Source organism: Lissotriton vulgaris, chromosome 7 (assembly GCF_964263255.1).
Source record: "Lissotriton vulgaris chromosome 7, aLisVul1.2, whole genome shotgun sequence".
Lineage (NCBI taxonomy): Eukaryota > Metazoa > Chordata > Amphibia > Caudata > Salamandridae > Lissotriton > Lissotriton vulgaris.
The window spans coordinates 236,080,032-236,096,133 of NC_141695.1; the positions used below are offsets into that span (position 1 = coordinate 236,080,032).

General features: G+C 51.6%; 1 protein-coding gene across 5 annotated transcripts in view; it reads right to left on the minus strand.

Moving 5' to 3' along the window:
* The window catches only part of LOC147701275 (uncharacterized), a 208,684-nt gene that overhangs the window by 29,129 nt on the left and 163,453 nt on the right, over positions 1-16,102 (minus strand). For all 5 annotated transcript variants that reach the window (XM_086930007.1, XM_086930010.1, XM_086930008.1 and 2 more), the window contains one exon: positions 582-626. In XM_086930007.1, the coding sequence (XP_086786133.1) occupies positions 582-626 (45 nt within the window). The remainder of the gene's footprint in view (positions 1-581; positions 627-16,102) is intronic.

Genomic DNA, 16,102 nt, shown 5'->3' on the forward strand with positions numbered 1-16,102 from the left:
GAAAAAAAACACATTTTAAGCAGTCATTGCAAACTGGCCTATAAATGGGTCAGAAAACCCATATGAAAGTAACAATACTGCAGACAGCGATCTTTACATGGTTACAGGGTACGGGTTTCCCTTCCGATTACAGGGTTTTGTCCTCTGAAAGAGATATGAATAGGAAATTGGTGTTTCCACAGATTGTATCTCTTTTTGAGCACGGTTGCCGATAAATTTGACCAGGCATTCCCCAGCGTAACATGTTTGAGAAACCTCCTAGAGGTTTGGGTATTCCAACCATCCCAAATCTAGATGTGTCTTCAAACTCTCGTTGGCGTCCGATTCTGGATTGAGGGCAAATTTGTAATGAGGGTTTCTTTGAGGGGTAGTCTTCATGCCTGAAATGGGTACATCAGCCCCAAGCAAACTAAGCCTTAAATGGCTGTCCCAACAGCAGCACTGGGAGCATAACACTCCCACAGTAACTGGGAGAAAGAATTATTGTATTGAACTGAGGTGCAAAATAAGCGTTGAGTCACTTACAATCGCTCCACAACATTTCTATAAAAACAACCACAAACTATTTTAGTTTAACCAACCGTAGTAAAAGGCATTCTCTTGATTATTTGAGGTACGACCATGATCTGTAGAGAAAGAAAGAGAAATGCATTATGCACTGTGATTATTTAACTGCACACAGACGTAGGCTGCAATAGGCTATCTTTCCACGGGGGGCTGGTTGTGAAGAAAAAACTATTTTATAAATCAGAGTTGTATTTCGTGAAACCCTGAGTGAAAGAAACATATTTTTTTCTGACGTCATATAAGAATAGTTCTACTGACTTTAGAAGCAAAGGTTGTTTACCTATTTATGAAAAGTCGAACACAGGAGTAGGATGTCATTTCAGGGACCATACTGTAGTGACGAGGTCACTGGGGGCAAGGATTACCTAGGCCGCAGGTTTGGGCCTTGACTAGAGGGAACAAACACACGTGGACACAGTATGCTAATCTGGGCCAAAGACCCCGTGCGGTCTCGTGCCCCTTTATTTATACCCTGGGCGAGCCCGCCCTCGGGGTGTGTGTGCGTGCGTGCATGTGAGGACGGGCCAAGTGGTTCCGTCATTACATCCCTCCAATCTTTCGGATACATAATCTCTTCTCTGTAGAGCACTCAGATCTTGTGTGTGCACCACGCATAGTCTCTTAGTCTCTGGCTGGGGGTCGGATTTGGCCGGAGACCATACTTCTGGCTCCGGGAGGTCTTGCTTGCTTCCGACCCTTCAGGATCCTGCGCGGGGACGGTTTCACCCTCCGCAGGACCCGCTCTGGTTGCTGTTGTTTCTGGTTCTCTTGAAAGTTGCGTTTGCGTTTCCTCCTGTGAGCTCGGTGATGTCTCTGCGGATATCGTTTGTTTGTTCTCCCCACCCTTGCTCTTCGGTTGGTAGGTCAACAGCCCCCCGATCCCTGGGGACTCTCTTAAACCAGGATGTATTCCGTGTGAACACCCGGATGCCTCTCCTAGCTGACACCATGGTTCCTTGGGTGTTGACCACTTCCCACACTTCCGACTCATATGCGGTGCGATATTTCCAGTTTGGGTGGCGATCCTTCATTATTACTCTGTTCCCAACTACAATGTTCATTAGTTGAGTCCTTTGAGCCTGACTCGTTTTGTCGTTAGATTGCTCCTTCTTCCTTGTGTGGCATTCTGGTCCAGTTCCGGGGGAACCAGGACGGGCCAGCCAGTACGCAGTCTCTGGGGGTTTTCGGAACAGCAGGTGTGCGGGGGAACACCAGGTAGTACAATGTGGAGTTTGGCGATAGGCACTGAGGAATTGTCAGAGGCATTGTTCGGCATCGTCTCCCTTCTCCACCCCGATACGGAGGGCCCGGTTCAGAGTTCGCATGAACCGCTCCACCTCTCCATTTGCCTGGGGCCACTGTGGGGTAATCTTCCTGTGCTTGACCCCACAGGAGGCAGATAGGTATGGAAGTCTCGGCCCTGGAAGGGTGGTCCATTGTCGGACAGGATTTCTTCAGGCAGACTCATCATCCCGAATGTGCGATCCAGTACTGCTTGGACGTGGGTGAACGCCGTCGAGGGCACCACTTCCACCACAGGAAATCGTGAGTGAGAGTCGATGAGCACCAGGGTAGTCTGTCCATTTGGGAACGATCCAAAATCAATGCTCAGCTTGGACCATGGGTCCGGACATGGGTCTTCAGTGATTACGGGGTGTGGCAGTGGGTCTCCGCTCGTGATGTTACACGAGTGGCAGTTGCGCACCACCTCCTCCACAATGGCGTCCATCCCTGGGAACCACACTTTGCTTTTAAGTCTGGCTTTGGTTTTGGATGCACCTTCGTGGCCGTGATGCGCCAGACGGATCACCTCTTCCTGTAAACTAGTCCGGATCACGAGAGAGGGTCCTCGGAGTATCACCCCATGAGGGCCTTCGCTGAGCACACTCTGAGCTTTTGACACTTGTTGACGAAAACATTGTTCTTTTGCTGTGAGGGAGCTAACGCCATACAGGAAATATCTCCAGTTTCGGTTGGTCAGCGTACTCTTAACTCTCATGAGGCATTCATCGGACTCTGTGGCCTTCCCTACGTCTTCCAGCGTGAGAGCGACAGGACAAGCCTCCTATGAGATCATCTGCACGAACTCTTCGACTTCGTCGACATCAGATTGCGTGAGGGATGGCATGGGCGCGCCCGGATGATGGGATTGGAAATCAGCCGGATTGTTGGCCCCTGATCGGAAGTGTACCTCGAAGCGGTATGTTTACAGCTGTACAGCCCATATCTCAATCCTGGGGGTGCAAGCCTGCGGTTCCAGCAAATAGCGGAACAAGGGGCTTGTGGTCCGTGATCACCCGAAACTCATGGCCATAGAGGTATAGATGGAAGTGTTGGCATGCCCACTTTATGGCCAGTGCCTCCCACTCTATTTGAGCATACCGCATTTCTGTGGCAGTCAGCGCCCGACTGGCGTATGCAGTGGGCACCCAGTCTCTTGACTCCGTTTCTTGCATGAGGACAGCTCCCAGGCCGACGGGGCTAGCGTCAACCACGACCTCTGTGCGCCTGTTCGGGCGGAAGTATGCCATTACCCCATCGTCGATGAGGGCATCTTTGACCGCCTGAAACGCTGTGTCTTCCTTGGCTGACAAGGTCCATCGTTGTCCTGCCTTAATTAGGACTCGAAGTGGTTCGGAGAGGGAGGCGAGGTTGGGAATGAACTGGCCACAATATGTAGCCATCCCCAAGAAGCTTCAGACTTCAGTAGCTGTCGTTGGTCTTGGTGCTAACGGATGGCCTCCGCCTTTCTTGGGTCAAAACGAAAACCATCCCTGGAGAAGATGTAGCCGAAGAAGTCTACCGACTCCTGGTAAAAGGAGCACTTCGCTCGGTGCAGGTTAAGTCCATTGTCCGCCAGACGTTTCAGGGTGGCCCTGAGGTGTGTGTGGTGGTCCTCGAGGTTCTTGGAGAATACGAGTATGTCGTCGCTTTAATTGATTACACCAGACAGTCCGGAGAGCGTCTCCCTTATGGCGGTTTTGGAACACCTCCGCTGCCGATGATTCGCCGAAACGTAGCCTTTTGTAGCGACGTAGGCCGACGTGTGTGGAAAACGTAGTGATGTTGCGGCTGTCGGGGTGGAGCTCAAGTTGGTGGTATCCCTCATTGAGGTCCAACTTGGTGAACCATCTGGCGCCATTTAAGTCAGCGACAATGTCATCCATCGTAAGTGTGAGATGACTCTCTCGTTTCACGGCCTTATTAGGTAGGTGCATGTCAATGCACAGTCGAATGGCTCCTGGTTATTTTGGTTTTGGGGCGACGACGAGGGGTGAGATCCACGGGGTTGGGCCTGACACCTTTTCAATGACCCCCAGGTCTTCAAACTTTCGGAGTTCTTCTAGGTGGAACGGCACCCTCCGGTGCCTCAACCCCGTGGACCTGACCGTGTGATCTACATGCAGCTTGAAAGTCTTCCCCTTGAGGCAGCCTAGGCCCTGAAACAGCATGGGGAAATCCTTGAGCATTTCTCGTGCGTGCAACTCATGTACTTGATTGGCGAAGAACACCAGCTCTAAGTCTTCTGCTGTGTGGCAACTGAGGAGGGTCCCTCTCTTCCCCTCCGTGACGTGGAATCTCGTTTTCAGGCTCTGGCCATTGCTGGTGACCTCCACCTCCATGACCCCTCGCAGAGGGAGTGGTTCATCGCTGTCGTATATGTATATCTTCGCTCTGGACGGTTCGAGGGGCGGGCGAGGCGCCAGATTCTCATATTGGATGCTGTCCATCACATTGACCGATGCCCACGTGTCTATCAGGGCATGCACCGGGGAACCTGCTACGGAGAAGTCGCACTTCTCTGCCAACGAATGACACAAAGAATACATTATCGTCATCATCTTCGAGGTCGAAATTTGAACGGGAGTTGTCGCTGCAGGGACCTGGATCCTCCAAAGTCAATTGGCGCACTCCTTGTACAAGTCCGCGTGGGCCTGGGGCATTATGCCGCCCACCACCGCTCCCGCAAACTTTAGCGAAATGGTTGAGCTTGCCGAACTGTGAGGAAGTTTTTCCTCTCGCAAAACATTTGTCTCCTGGGGGATGATCCATGCCGCAGTTGCCGCACATGGAGGTCTGCGGAGGCGGCTCAGCTGCAGACTTTCACTCAGGAGGTCGCGAGGGTGTATCGAGGCCCGGAGCATTCTAGAGATGAGGGCACCCCGCGGCATGTGCTGGCATACATCACGCTGCATCAGAAGCTCTTGGTTAGAGATTTGACAGTGGAGGAACAGACGTTCCGACTTTGCTGGAACCGGGCACGCAAACGAGCAGGTATCCGACATATGTATGCTCCGGAAGTTCCGCTGGGAATGGTTACAGCCCTGCCTCATGGTGGGGACTGGTCGCGATTGCTAGGCTGGGAAGAGGCTGGGGTTCAAATGCTGGGCGACTTGTATGAGGATGGTGCGTTCCTTCCGTTTCAGGAGTTGCAGGAGCGGTTCGACCTCCCGCGAGGAGATTACTTGTTACATGCGGCGGTAACAGGCGCCATGCAAGACCACTGGGGAGAGAGTTTGCAGGAACCTGCGACATCCATGGCGTGCCAATATACGATGATGGCAGCCGGGACCTTTAAGGCGGTAACCTGCCTGTACTCCAGAATGTTGCGGGAGGCCTTGCAGCCGCTCGCAGCTTTGAAAGCTAAATGGGAGTTGGACCTCCAAATGGAGATCCCTGATACAACTTGGGGTCAATTGCTGCGAAGGGCGCGGAAAAGCTCAAGGAACGCTAGGTTCCAGCTCATACACTTTTATATTATTCATCGGGCATACCTCACACCTGGGAAAATAAGGCAATACTTTGGGGTGGAACAGGCGGCCTGTCCCAGGTGTAACACAGTTGGGGCAGATCTGGGTCACATGCTGTGGGACTGCCCTGCCTTGGGGGAATACTGGCAGGAAGTTGGGAGGGCCCTGAATAATGCCACAGATAGGGAAATACAGTACACCAAAGCAGTGGGGGTCCTACATTGGTTTCCACACACGTCTAAAAATAAAAATACCAGCCGATTTATAGATTTGGGGCTGATCCTGGCAAAGAGGGAAATAACGAGGAATTGGAAGTCAAAAGTGGGGCCCACGTATAAACGGTGGTATGGTGAATGTCTGCGGTGGGCAGCCTGTGAAAGCACTTTGAGGTACCAGATGGCTAGGAGGACTGATGATGAGAAAGCTATGGAGAGGGCTACAGCGTGGGAAATGATGGTGCAGGCGCTCCGGGATGATAATGATGAGGAGGAAGGAGAGGAGGTGGACTCGGTAGCAGCTGACCCCACCAACACACCTAGGAACACGCCTTAGTGAATGTATAGGACCTCTTTGCACACACCAGACCTTAATCTAATCTGACTGGGATTATCACACAGCGCTGCAACGGGGGGGAGGGAGTTCGGGACTGTGAGAAGTTGGGGGGAGGGTGGTTGATGGGGGTGGGGGAGGGGCGAAAATTACAAAAGCAGTCCACTTCTTCCTGTGAATGTGACCACTGACATTGAACTGTGCAGCAGGGAATGGACTCAGCACGATGGCAGTTTAGTCTTCTTTCTGGAGACGTGCCTGGTATGGTGGGGGGAGAGAATTGATAATGTGCCTTCCTGCTATGTTTAATGGATATGCCATAAAGATATTGTCTGTACAATTATTTTGGTGCTGCAATAAAAACGATGTTACAAAAAAAAATGGAGGTCTGCGGAGCCCTCGTACCTCCTCTGGGCTGTTGAGGTCGTCTGTGGATCACATCTACCTTCTCCTCCTTTATTGCGGGCGTCCGTGGCGCCGCCGAAGGCGATTCAATGCCGCTTCCATCTCGTCCACCCGAGCGTTGGACAGTTCGTGAGCAAGGACTAGTATTTCGTCGAGGGAGATGAATGGCTGCCGGAGGATGAGACACCTCAGCTGGACTGAGCGACAGCCTTGAATGAGCTGTGCGCAGATTTCTTGTCTCTGATCCGGCAGTTCACACGAGGTGGCAAGCTTCCTCAAACAGGCATAGTAGACGTCCACGGTTTCCGCTTCTCCCTGCCGTGCTTGCCGCAGTTTAAACCACTCGTAGTCCGGGTTGATCTGGGGATCAAAGTGACGGTTCAGGGCTGCAACCGCCCCTGCTCAGTCGTCATCGCCGCCTCTGTCCGGCAGGGTCTCGAACTGATCATACAGTTCTGCTCCACCATAGCACATGAGCAGCGACCTTTTCACCTTTCCATCCGTCATCCTTACGCCAACGAAATAGTGATCTTGCTGCAGTGGTGGACGGGTGGGTTAGAGTGTTCACTGAATGGCGGCAGCGGGGCAGCAATTCCATGGCCGAGAGGAGTAGGAGTGTGCTGTGCAGCCTGGACTGGAGCAGGGGCCTGAAGGAGCGGGCCCTGGAGCACGGCCTGCGGAGGAGCTGGCGCAGTTGAAAGGGCGGCCCCACCGGTGGCGGTTGGATTGCTCATCTTCCATAGGCGTGGCCATCTGCGCAGCGCTGCGGGGGTCCCTTGCGCGTGGGCGCGGGTGCGCGCTGCCTTCTCTTGCGGACAGGTGCTGTTGAGCGGGCAAACAACAGTGATCGGGCACCAGTGCGTCTGGACGTGAGGCTCACGAAGCACCCTTTGGCAGACTCAGCGGTCCCCCATACATAGTTCTGCCCCTCGAAAGAGGGGGGGGGGGGTTTGGGATGTCGCGCTGTAGCTCCGCAGGTACTAGGAGAGGGCGTGGCTTCCCATTGTGGCAGAGTTCCCAGGCGTCACCGGAGCCATTTGTCAAGTATGGCTGACTGTGGATGCCCTTACGCTTTGCAGAGGCAGGGAGGAGTCTGGCCTGTGGGGCGTTGTTTGTGGGAGTCGCGCCGAGGGCAGCACACCTTGGAGAGTGGTGGGGGCGCACCTCCAGTTGGCCCCAGCTCTCGAGGGCCGACACTGTCCCCCCGTGCGAGCGCATGCAGACGCGCACAGATCTGAGCGCGTTTCTTCACCCGCCAGCTACACCACGTGGGTGTGAGCACGGCCGGGCAGCAGGCTGGAGCCGATCTCGCAGGCAGAGGCGGAGCGGCGCATGGAACAGCAGCGTATACCGCCGACGGCCTCCGCCCAGGGGAGGCCTTACCTTTGCGCTGATCCAGGCACAACGGGCAGCTCTTCCACGAGCAAACACCAGACGGGCGCAGGCAGAATTCGGGGTAGGCACCCGCGATCTGGTCTCGGCGGCGGTGGCTCTAGCGCAGGGAGGGCAAGCACCGCGGACACAAGGCTCTGGAGCTGACGTGCGTCCATGGGGCAAGGCGTGGGACAGACCCGCCTCATCTCCAGTGTAGTGACGAGGTCACTGGGGGCAAGGATTACCTAGGCTGCAGGTTTGGGCCTTGACTAGAGGGAACAAACACACGTGGACACAGTATGCTAATCTGGGCCGAAGACCCTGTGCGGACTCGCGCCCCTTTATTTATACCCTCGGGCAAGCCCGCCATCGTGGTGTGTGTGCGTGCGCGTGAGGACGGGCCAGGTGGATCCGTCATTACACATACTACAAGAACTTTGAATTGGTGTAACATAACAGGGCAACACCAATTATGCTGTTTGTGTAAAAGGGAATGGGCCTACTTTACAAAGCCTTTTTGCTGTCAATGATTCACAAAAACCCAGGCCTGGCAAAGGTGATCGCAATGTACAAATGACACATTGTGAGCCAGAAAGGATTTTTAGGCTTGAAAAATGGACTTTGTGTTCAAATGTGCTTTTGTAAGAAGGAGGAGGATGAATGGGGCACCCACTTCTACTGAATCGCGATAGTATTTATCAATGTGTTGTGATCCCACTTCTAGCGCAATTAAAGGATTTAAAGGGGCAGCATCCAGCTCAGAAAGTGGAAGATGTCCCTAAGGGACAGTGCTGGCCGTGTGAATGTGCGTTTGGCATTGGGGTCCAGATGACCCCAATACCAAATGCACACATGCTCCTTCAATGTCATTCAATGATAGCCAACTTTCATTTTGAAAAGCAATCTCTGTTCCTATAAGGTACAGGGGATGTCTTGAAAACAAATGCTGGCAATTAGCAAATTTGAAAGCAGGGACAGGGGTCTGCTGTCCCCTGTAGGTCTCCATCCCAGAAGCTCACAGGGGTTTGCTGCTTCGGGACACAGGGTCAATGTGCATTGTGGTTAGTAAAATCAGTCGCTCTACAAAAACGCAACAATTTGCAACCCCACATTAGTTTATGAGATCCTGTCATTTCAAAAGGGCAGGCACACTGTTAGACTGAGCTACGAGGCTTCTATGAATTCAACTTGCTGCTGCAAGGTGGGCTGCTCTCAAAAAGACATGTAGGTTATACCAAATATCTCTCCAGTGGTTCCAAAATGTACAACTTCTAAGCCGGTGAGTAGTGCACACTTATCCCTTCAATGAATGTCACACTGGCCTGTTAAACCCTGGTGTAGATGGACTTCTCCACTCCAGTGATGATTTTCTGTATTCTTAAGCAGACAGGTCAAGCAACGTCAAGGTCGAAACCAGTGCTTAATTTGTAAAAAGAAAATGAATTTCACTAGCCCAAGGTATTTTACAGGACTCCGCAGCAGCTGGTAACACTCACAGCTCCTGCCAGTGCTGACGCATGCCAGTGCCAGCATTATGAACAAAAAAAAAATACTCAAAGTAGTGTGACATATTTGGACTATTCCAGGTCACCCTCAAACTGTAGGGATGACCAGAAACTTTTAGCACATTTTTAGCAGTTTATTAAATAGATAAGCGCTCCACTGATAAACTCTGCTAACAAAAATAGAACCACAGCGCCATGTGGTGGACACTCACAAATATGTCCCGTTGGCAATTTCGCATCACAGGAGTAACCTGAACTAAGTCTAACTTCTATCAACATAACAGAGTGCAATGGTATTGAGGTTAGTTTTTTACACTGTATGCCTGCTAGCCTTTGGTTCTAAAAGAATTTTAAAGATCTTTTCTGGAACAGGAAATAGAGTGTTTGCTCTGTTTTTAGGTCGAGCATCAGTGCGCATGCGCTGTCTGCAAGACCTACACTAATCACTCTACGGAGTGTAATATGGTATTCTGGCATGCTTCTTGCGATTTGCTAATTTGTGCATTGTTTTTTGTACCCTTGCTCCTTATTCATTAGCGATCCCATACATAATTTCTGGGTTTTCGCGAGGAGCATCGGCCACTTACAGTTCCCTTACACTAGTAAGTGCTATTTGGGACCTACTTGTCTATTTTCACTTTACTAAAGCTAGCTGCCGCCCGCTTTTGTTTATGCGCGGCTGTGTACGGCACGGTTTACGTACAGCTACTGTCTGCTTTTGGTCAACAGTCTGTTTTAGCTGTGAGTTGTATCAAGCAATTTATATTTTTATTTTATTTTTATTTTTTATGTGTGGCCTGCGCACGTTGTGTTACTTAGGCTCCGATTAGATGAGGGGAAGGGACATGGTGGCAACCCGGGGCTCAGAGTAGAAATGTTTTGGTGTGCAGCGGCCAGGAGGCTGTGTGTCATGTGGAAGTGAGTGGAGCAGGACTACATTCTTAAAGTAACAGCTGTGAAGTTTACCGGGGCACCGGAGAAGCCCTTCAATCCAGTTTTATCCTTAACGTTTTTGCACTTGTAGTTTGCTTCTGGTATAATGACTTTCACACTGCAATCAGGAAAATAATGGATTTCACGAGACTGACACTGCTGAACCGCCCCATCAATGAATTGGGAATTTATGGCATCAATACTGCCGGAATCCCGTATCTCCTTGTTTGCATCATTTCATTACCATCTGCTCTCCCTGTTTCAAACAAAGGTCTCAACCATAACTAGTCTTGCAGATGGGAGGATCTCGGCACTTGAACGCAGTCAATCTGAAATATTGTTAACAGGTGTGTAATGATGCACTTTCTTCCCCCAATAACTCTCGGAGTCGGGTCTCAGTGTTACTCTCTTTATTGAAGTCGTAACATACAAGGAGCGCTAAGCATGTCCTTCGCCCAGCCTGCTCGTGCTCTAATGCCGCACTGCGCACGCCGCGCCCCTACGTCACCGTACGTCACGTGGCTACGTGACGTACAACGTTAGCGCGCTCACTACATATCTCCCCTTTTTCCAACGAACTATATATACAAGTCCTGACTCATGTCATAGTCTCTGAACCTCGCGGGTTGGACCACCGCCCTGCCCCTTCTCGTCAGTCTTACCGGGGACATGGCAGTTGCAGCTTCTTCTCCTTGACCACCCCCTAGCGCCGCCGCGCTAGGCTCACTCTGGCTTCTATCTTCTTCGCTCTGCTGCTCTCCACTCGCTTCTTGATCCTCTTGCCTTCTCTCACCAATGTCTAGATCCTCTCCCCCGTATTCACAAGGGTTGTCACTGCTGTTCTCACCTTCCCCTTCATTTCCATTGCCTCTCCAGCTGAGTATTTTGTTGCACCTGGCCATGCGGTCCTGCGACCACACATTGCCATCGCTGCTCAGCAAGGCCACCCTGCCTTTGACGTCCACTACCTGTAGGGGCTTGCTGTACTTGCTTTCAACCTTTTTCTGCAATGTGGGCAGTCTTACTCTCACCCATTCTCCTTTTTCTAAAGCCGTGTCCTTTACATTTCTCCTCGCATCGTAGTGTTTGGTGTACACCGCTTGTGCTCTCTCCAGATTAGCTTGCACCACTGCCGGTGACCACTCGCTCTTAATGACTCTGTCTTTCCATATTCTGTTGTCCTGAGTGAAAGGCTCCCGGCCTCTGAGAATCCGGAAGGGACTATAGCCAGTGTTCGTGGGAGTTATCCGGTATGCCCACACCATGTGCCAAATCTCCGCTTCCCAGTCTTTGTTGTCTGAAATCGCCGCTTGTATCGAGCCCATCACCACTCTATTGAAACGCTCCACCAAGCCATTTCCCGCTGGATGGTATATGGACGTATGTTTTGTCACTATACCGTTTCTCCGCATGAACTGAGACCATTTTTCAGAACGGAATTGGGGTCCATTGTCGCTGAGGACACACTTTGGAATGCCCTCTCTCACAAAGGTTTCCGCCATGAAACCCACTATCATCTCCGTGTCCATGGTTTCTTCAATCCTCAATTCCGGCCATTTGGAATAGCGATCCACCATTACGCAAATGTACTTCTGTATTCCTTGTGCATTCAGTACTGGACCTAAAATGTCTATTGACAGTTCCTCCCACGGATTTCGTGGAGGATCAATTTTTCCTAGGGCAGGGCGTAACGGTTTGAGTGTTTTGTCCGCGCCCTGGCACCTCGGACATTCTCTAACGTGTCTTTCCGCTCTTATGTCCATTCCTGGCCACCAATAATTCTGTTTGGCCCTTAGTTTCAACTTTCCCGCTCCCAGGTGGCCTTCGTGTAACATGTCCAGCAACCGGGAGATCATCTTTGCCGGGAGTATGACTCTCTCTCCTCTGTATACAAATATGCCCTGGTCATCCATAGATAGTTCCTCTCTCACTTCGAAGTAGGGGATGAGGCCTCGCCCGGTCTTGCTTTTGTCTGGCCAACCCCTTACTATATGGGTCTTCACTTCTTCCAGGACAGGATCCTCATCATACGCTGTTTTCCATTCCTGCTTGCTTATGGACGTTTCTAGGTCTTCGGTGAGTGCGACCCACTCTTCCGCCGCCTCACTACATTCTGTACTGGGCTCCATCGCTGCCACTCGACTCAGGTAGTCCGCCACTTTGTTCTTATTCCCTGGGATGTGTTCCACGTCATATCGGAACTCCATTAATTTGAGTGACATTTTTGAGATCCTCGGCGTTGCATCTGCATGTCCGCTGGATGTGAGTACCTTGAGCAAGGGCTTGTGGTCGGTCCTCAACCGGAACCTGGTGCCCCACAGAAATTGCCGGAAACGGGACATGGCCCACACCACTGCCAACATTTCTTTTTCGATCACACTGTACTTTTTTTCTGTGTCATTGAGGGTGCGGGACGCAAAGCTTATTGTTTCTACTCTCCCCTGGCCACGATCTTGCATGAGGACTGCACCCAGTCCTTTATCACTGGCATCCGTCGTGAGTATTGTTCTTCCTTGGGGGTCAAATCCTTGCAGAGGAATCGCCCCTGCCACTTCTCTTTTTATTTCCTCAAATTCTTGCTGAGCCTCCTCTGACCACCGGAATTCACTGTTCTCTCTGGTTAGTAGCCTCATGTGATGGGTTTTCGAGGCGAAATGTTCTATGAACTTCCCGTAATATTCCGCCATACCCAGAAATGATCTGACCTCCTCCTTGTTGGCCGGTGCTGGTGCGTCGCAGATCGCCTTCACATTTTCCCTCTTGGGGGTCACTCCTCGTGCACTTATCTCGTGGCCCAGGTACGTCACCTTTTCCATTCCTAAGCGGCACTTAGCCCACTCTGCCGTGAGGCCTTTCCTTTCCAGGATACCCAATACCACGTCCAGTTTCTTGTCATGGTCGGCTTTGTCGTGACCCATCACCAAGATATCATCCTGGAAGTATTGAACCCCCCGGACACCCTGGAACAACTGGTGCATTAGTTTTTGGAACACCGCAGCCGCCGAGGCTAACCCGAACGGCATGCGGCGGAATCGATAGCACCCGAAGGGAGTAATGAAAGATGTCAAACTGCGGCTTTCCGGGTGTAGTGCGATCTGGGGATACGCCGATGTTAAGTCTATGGTGGAGTACCACTGAACACCCCTCGTGCTGGCCAGCATCTCCTCTATCCGGGGGAGGGGGAACTTCTCCACCACTATGTTTTTGTTCAACTCACGCAGGTCAACGCATAGACGGACCTTGCCATTGGGTTTCTTCACCACCACCAACGGCGCTAGCCATTCGGCACAGGTAATCGGCTCGATGATCCCTCTTTTCTCTAGCTGCCGTAGCTCCTCCTTCACGTCGTCCCTCACTGCCAACGGGATGTTTCTCACCTTGTGGGCTACCGGCACTGCTCCTTTTCTGAGTATAATCTTGTGCGCGAATTTGTCAAGCCTTCCAACTGAACCCCCAAAGACTGTTGGGAACACCTTCCTCCATCTGTTCGTGTCCAGCCCTTCCTCCGGCTCCGTCAGCAATATTTGCTCCTTGCCACCTGGATCCAACTTGATCCCCAGGTCTCCTTGGTCGAGCCACCCCAGGACAGAAGGGCCTTTCTCAGAGACATACAATTTGCACCTGGCCGCTCTGCCCCTGAACTCGAAGTTCAGCTTTCTGCATCCGGCCATGGGGATTCGATCTCCATTGTATGTGACGGGACGTATGTCCAGCTTATCCAGCTCGGGGCCCAGTTGTGGAGCAAACTTTTCCTCCCACACGTTTCTTGGAATGATGGTGTAAGGTGACCCCGTGTCCGCCACCACTTGGATTTCGACACCTCCTATCGTCATGTCCATGATTGGCTTCATCGTTCTTCTTCCGTCGGCGCCTTGGCCTTGGTCGTTTACACTCAAGATTTCGTCGAAGATGCAGAGGACTGTGACCACCTCTTCCTCGGCTGCTTCTTCCGGCTCCTCCGCTTCTTGGCCTACGTACTTCACCGCATTCTTGGATGCCTTCTTTCTGCACACTTTTTCATAATGGCCGACGATTCCACAAGACATGCACTTGGCGCGAAGCGCGGGGCACTTCCGGTCGTGCGCCTCGTGCGTCCAACTGCCGCATCTGTAGCAAGGCCGTTTGTTACTTCCGGCCGGTTTGCCGGCGTGGCCTGGGCTGTTTTGCCATTTGTTCGGGCCCTTATCTGGCTGTCTCCGCGCCAGGTGATCTTTGTGGAGTTCATCATTGTCCACCTTGTTCACCACCCCGCTGGGCACGTTCTCTTTCTTCGTGGCCGCTGCACACCTTCGCGCCAGTTCGGCTCTCTTGACTATCACCAGCACGTCCTTGAGCGAGGTGTCTCCTGCAGCCCATAGCTTGTCCCTTACGTTCGTGCACGTGGTGTGCATCACCACTTGGTCTTTTATGAATTCACTTTCCCAGTTGGCGTACTTGCATGAGGCCGCCATTTTCCTTAACGCCGCCACATACTCTTCCACAGTTTCCCCTGGTAGTTGTTTCCTTTGTTGGAAGTTAAACCTGTCCACTGAGACGCATACTGAGGGTTTGAAGTGTTCCTCCAGGTCTTCCATTGCGTGGGCGTACACGTCGTCGTCATCCGTCTCTCTCTTCTTAGGTACCAAGCTTTTGTAGATCCTCAGGCCTTCTGGGCCCAGGTTTAGCAGCAGAATGCGTTTCTTTCTCGGCGGTTTGAATTTTTCCTTGCTTTCATCTTCCAGTACCTCTATGAAGTTATCTATGTACTCCTTCCAGTCCTCCCATTTCATGAGTGGCTCCCCTGGTCTGGGAAGGAACTGGACTGGCGCTATCGCATAGCCTGCTTGTGCGTTCATCCTCTCGCCCCTGGATGTGGGCAGCGTACTTTCCAGGCTTCTCGGGCTCCCTGGCGCACCGTTTTGTTCCTCCTTATTGCGTAAGGGTGGGGGGCTGCTCCTTTCAGCCCTTTCCTGTACGGGTGGGGTAGCCAGTGCGGTTGCCTGTGGGCCTTGACCGTGGCTGGCTTCCTGCTTTGGGTGTGTCGCAGTTCACCGACAGGTTGTTCACTGTGCGCCCACGGTGCTCTATTCCGCGTGTTGTTGGCTGCGTCGCGCTCCTTGTGGTGCCCGGTCAGGGTGTGGTCACTGTGCGTTCCCTCGGGTCTGCCTTGCTCGCTCCGCAACTCCGCTCCGTTCCGCCGTTCTACACGCCGTCTGCGTAGTGGGGGTCATGGGTCGCTATCCCACCCTCGTCGCCACTGTAATGATGCACTTTCTTCCCCCAATAACTCTCGGAGTCGGGTCTCAGTGTTACTCTCTTTATTGAAGTCGTAACATACAAGGAGCGCTAAGCATGTCCTTCGCCCAGCCTGCTCGCGCTCTAATGCCGCGCTGCGCACGCCGCGCCCCTACGTCACCGTACGTCACGTGGCTACGTGACGTACAACATTAGCGCGCTCACTACAAGGTGTCCATTCTTTTGAAGTGCAGAGGGTAAAGTCTACCCTTCCTTGGTCTAAACAGGATCGATCCGTTGCAACAATTTTACAAAGTGTGGCTATTAATTAGGCATGTTGAATGAATCAATGTGCCACAATGAGTTAGAGAATTCTGTTTCTGCAGTACATGATACCAGTTAGTTTCTTTATTGCAGTTTTTACGTTCTTTCTATAGGGGCTTGCTCCTAAAGTGCTGTCACTTTCATTGTTATCCTCTCATGCGGCCCTCTCTCTAAAGTTGTTTTTTCTCATAACTTTGAATGTTTTCATTGTTGTTTACGTATGGTAGGTAGGTAGAAAAAGGCTTTATTTCGATAAAACATATCTTTAAAAGCATAGCATAGTACATCAACTTAATATCCACAACTAATACATTGCTCGAATAACAAATCAATTAAAATGAAATGCATATTGAATTAAAAGTTACTTAAAAAAGGTCTAAATATAATGACCCTGATTATACAATTTCATTAAGCCTTTTAGACCCGATGGACCAAGCCCATCGTAAACATTTGACAGTCCACACCAGTGGTCGAAGTGGG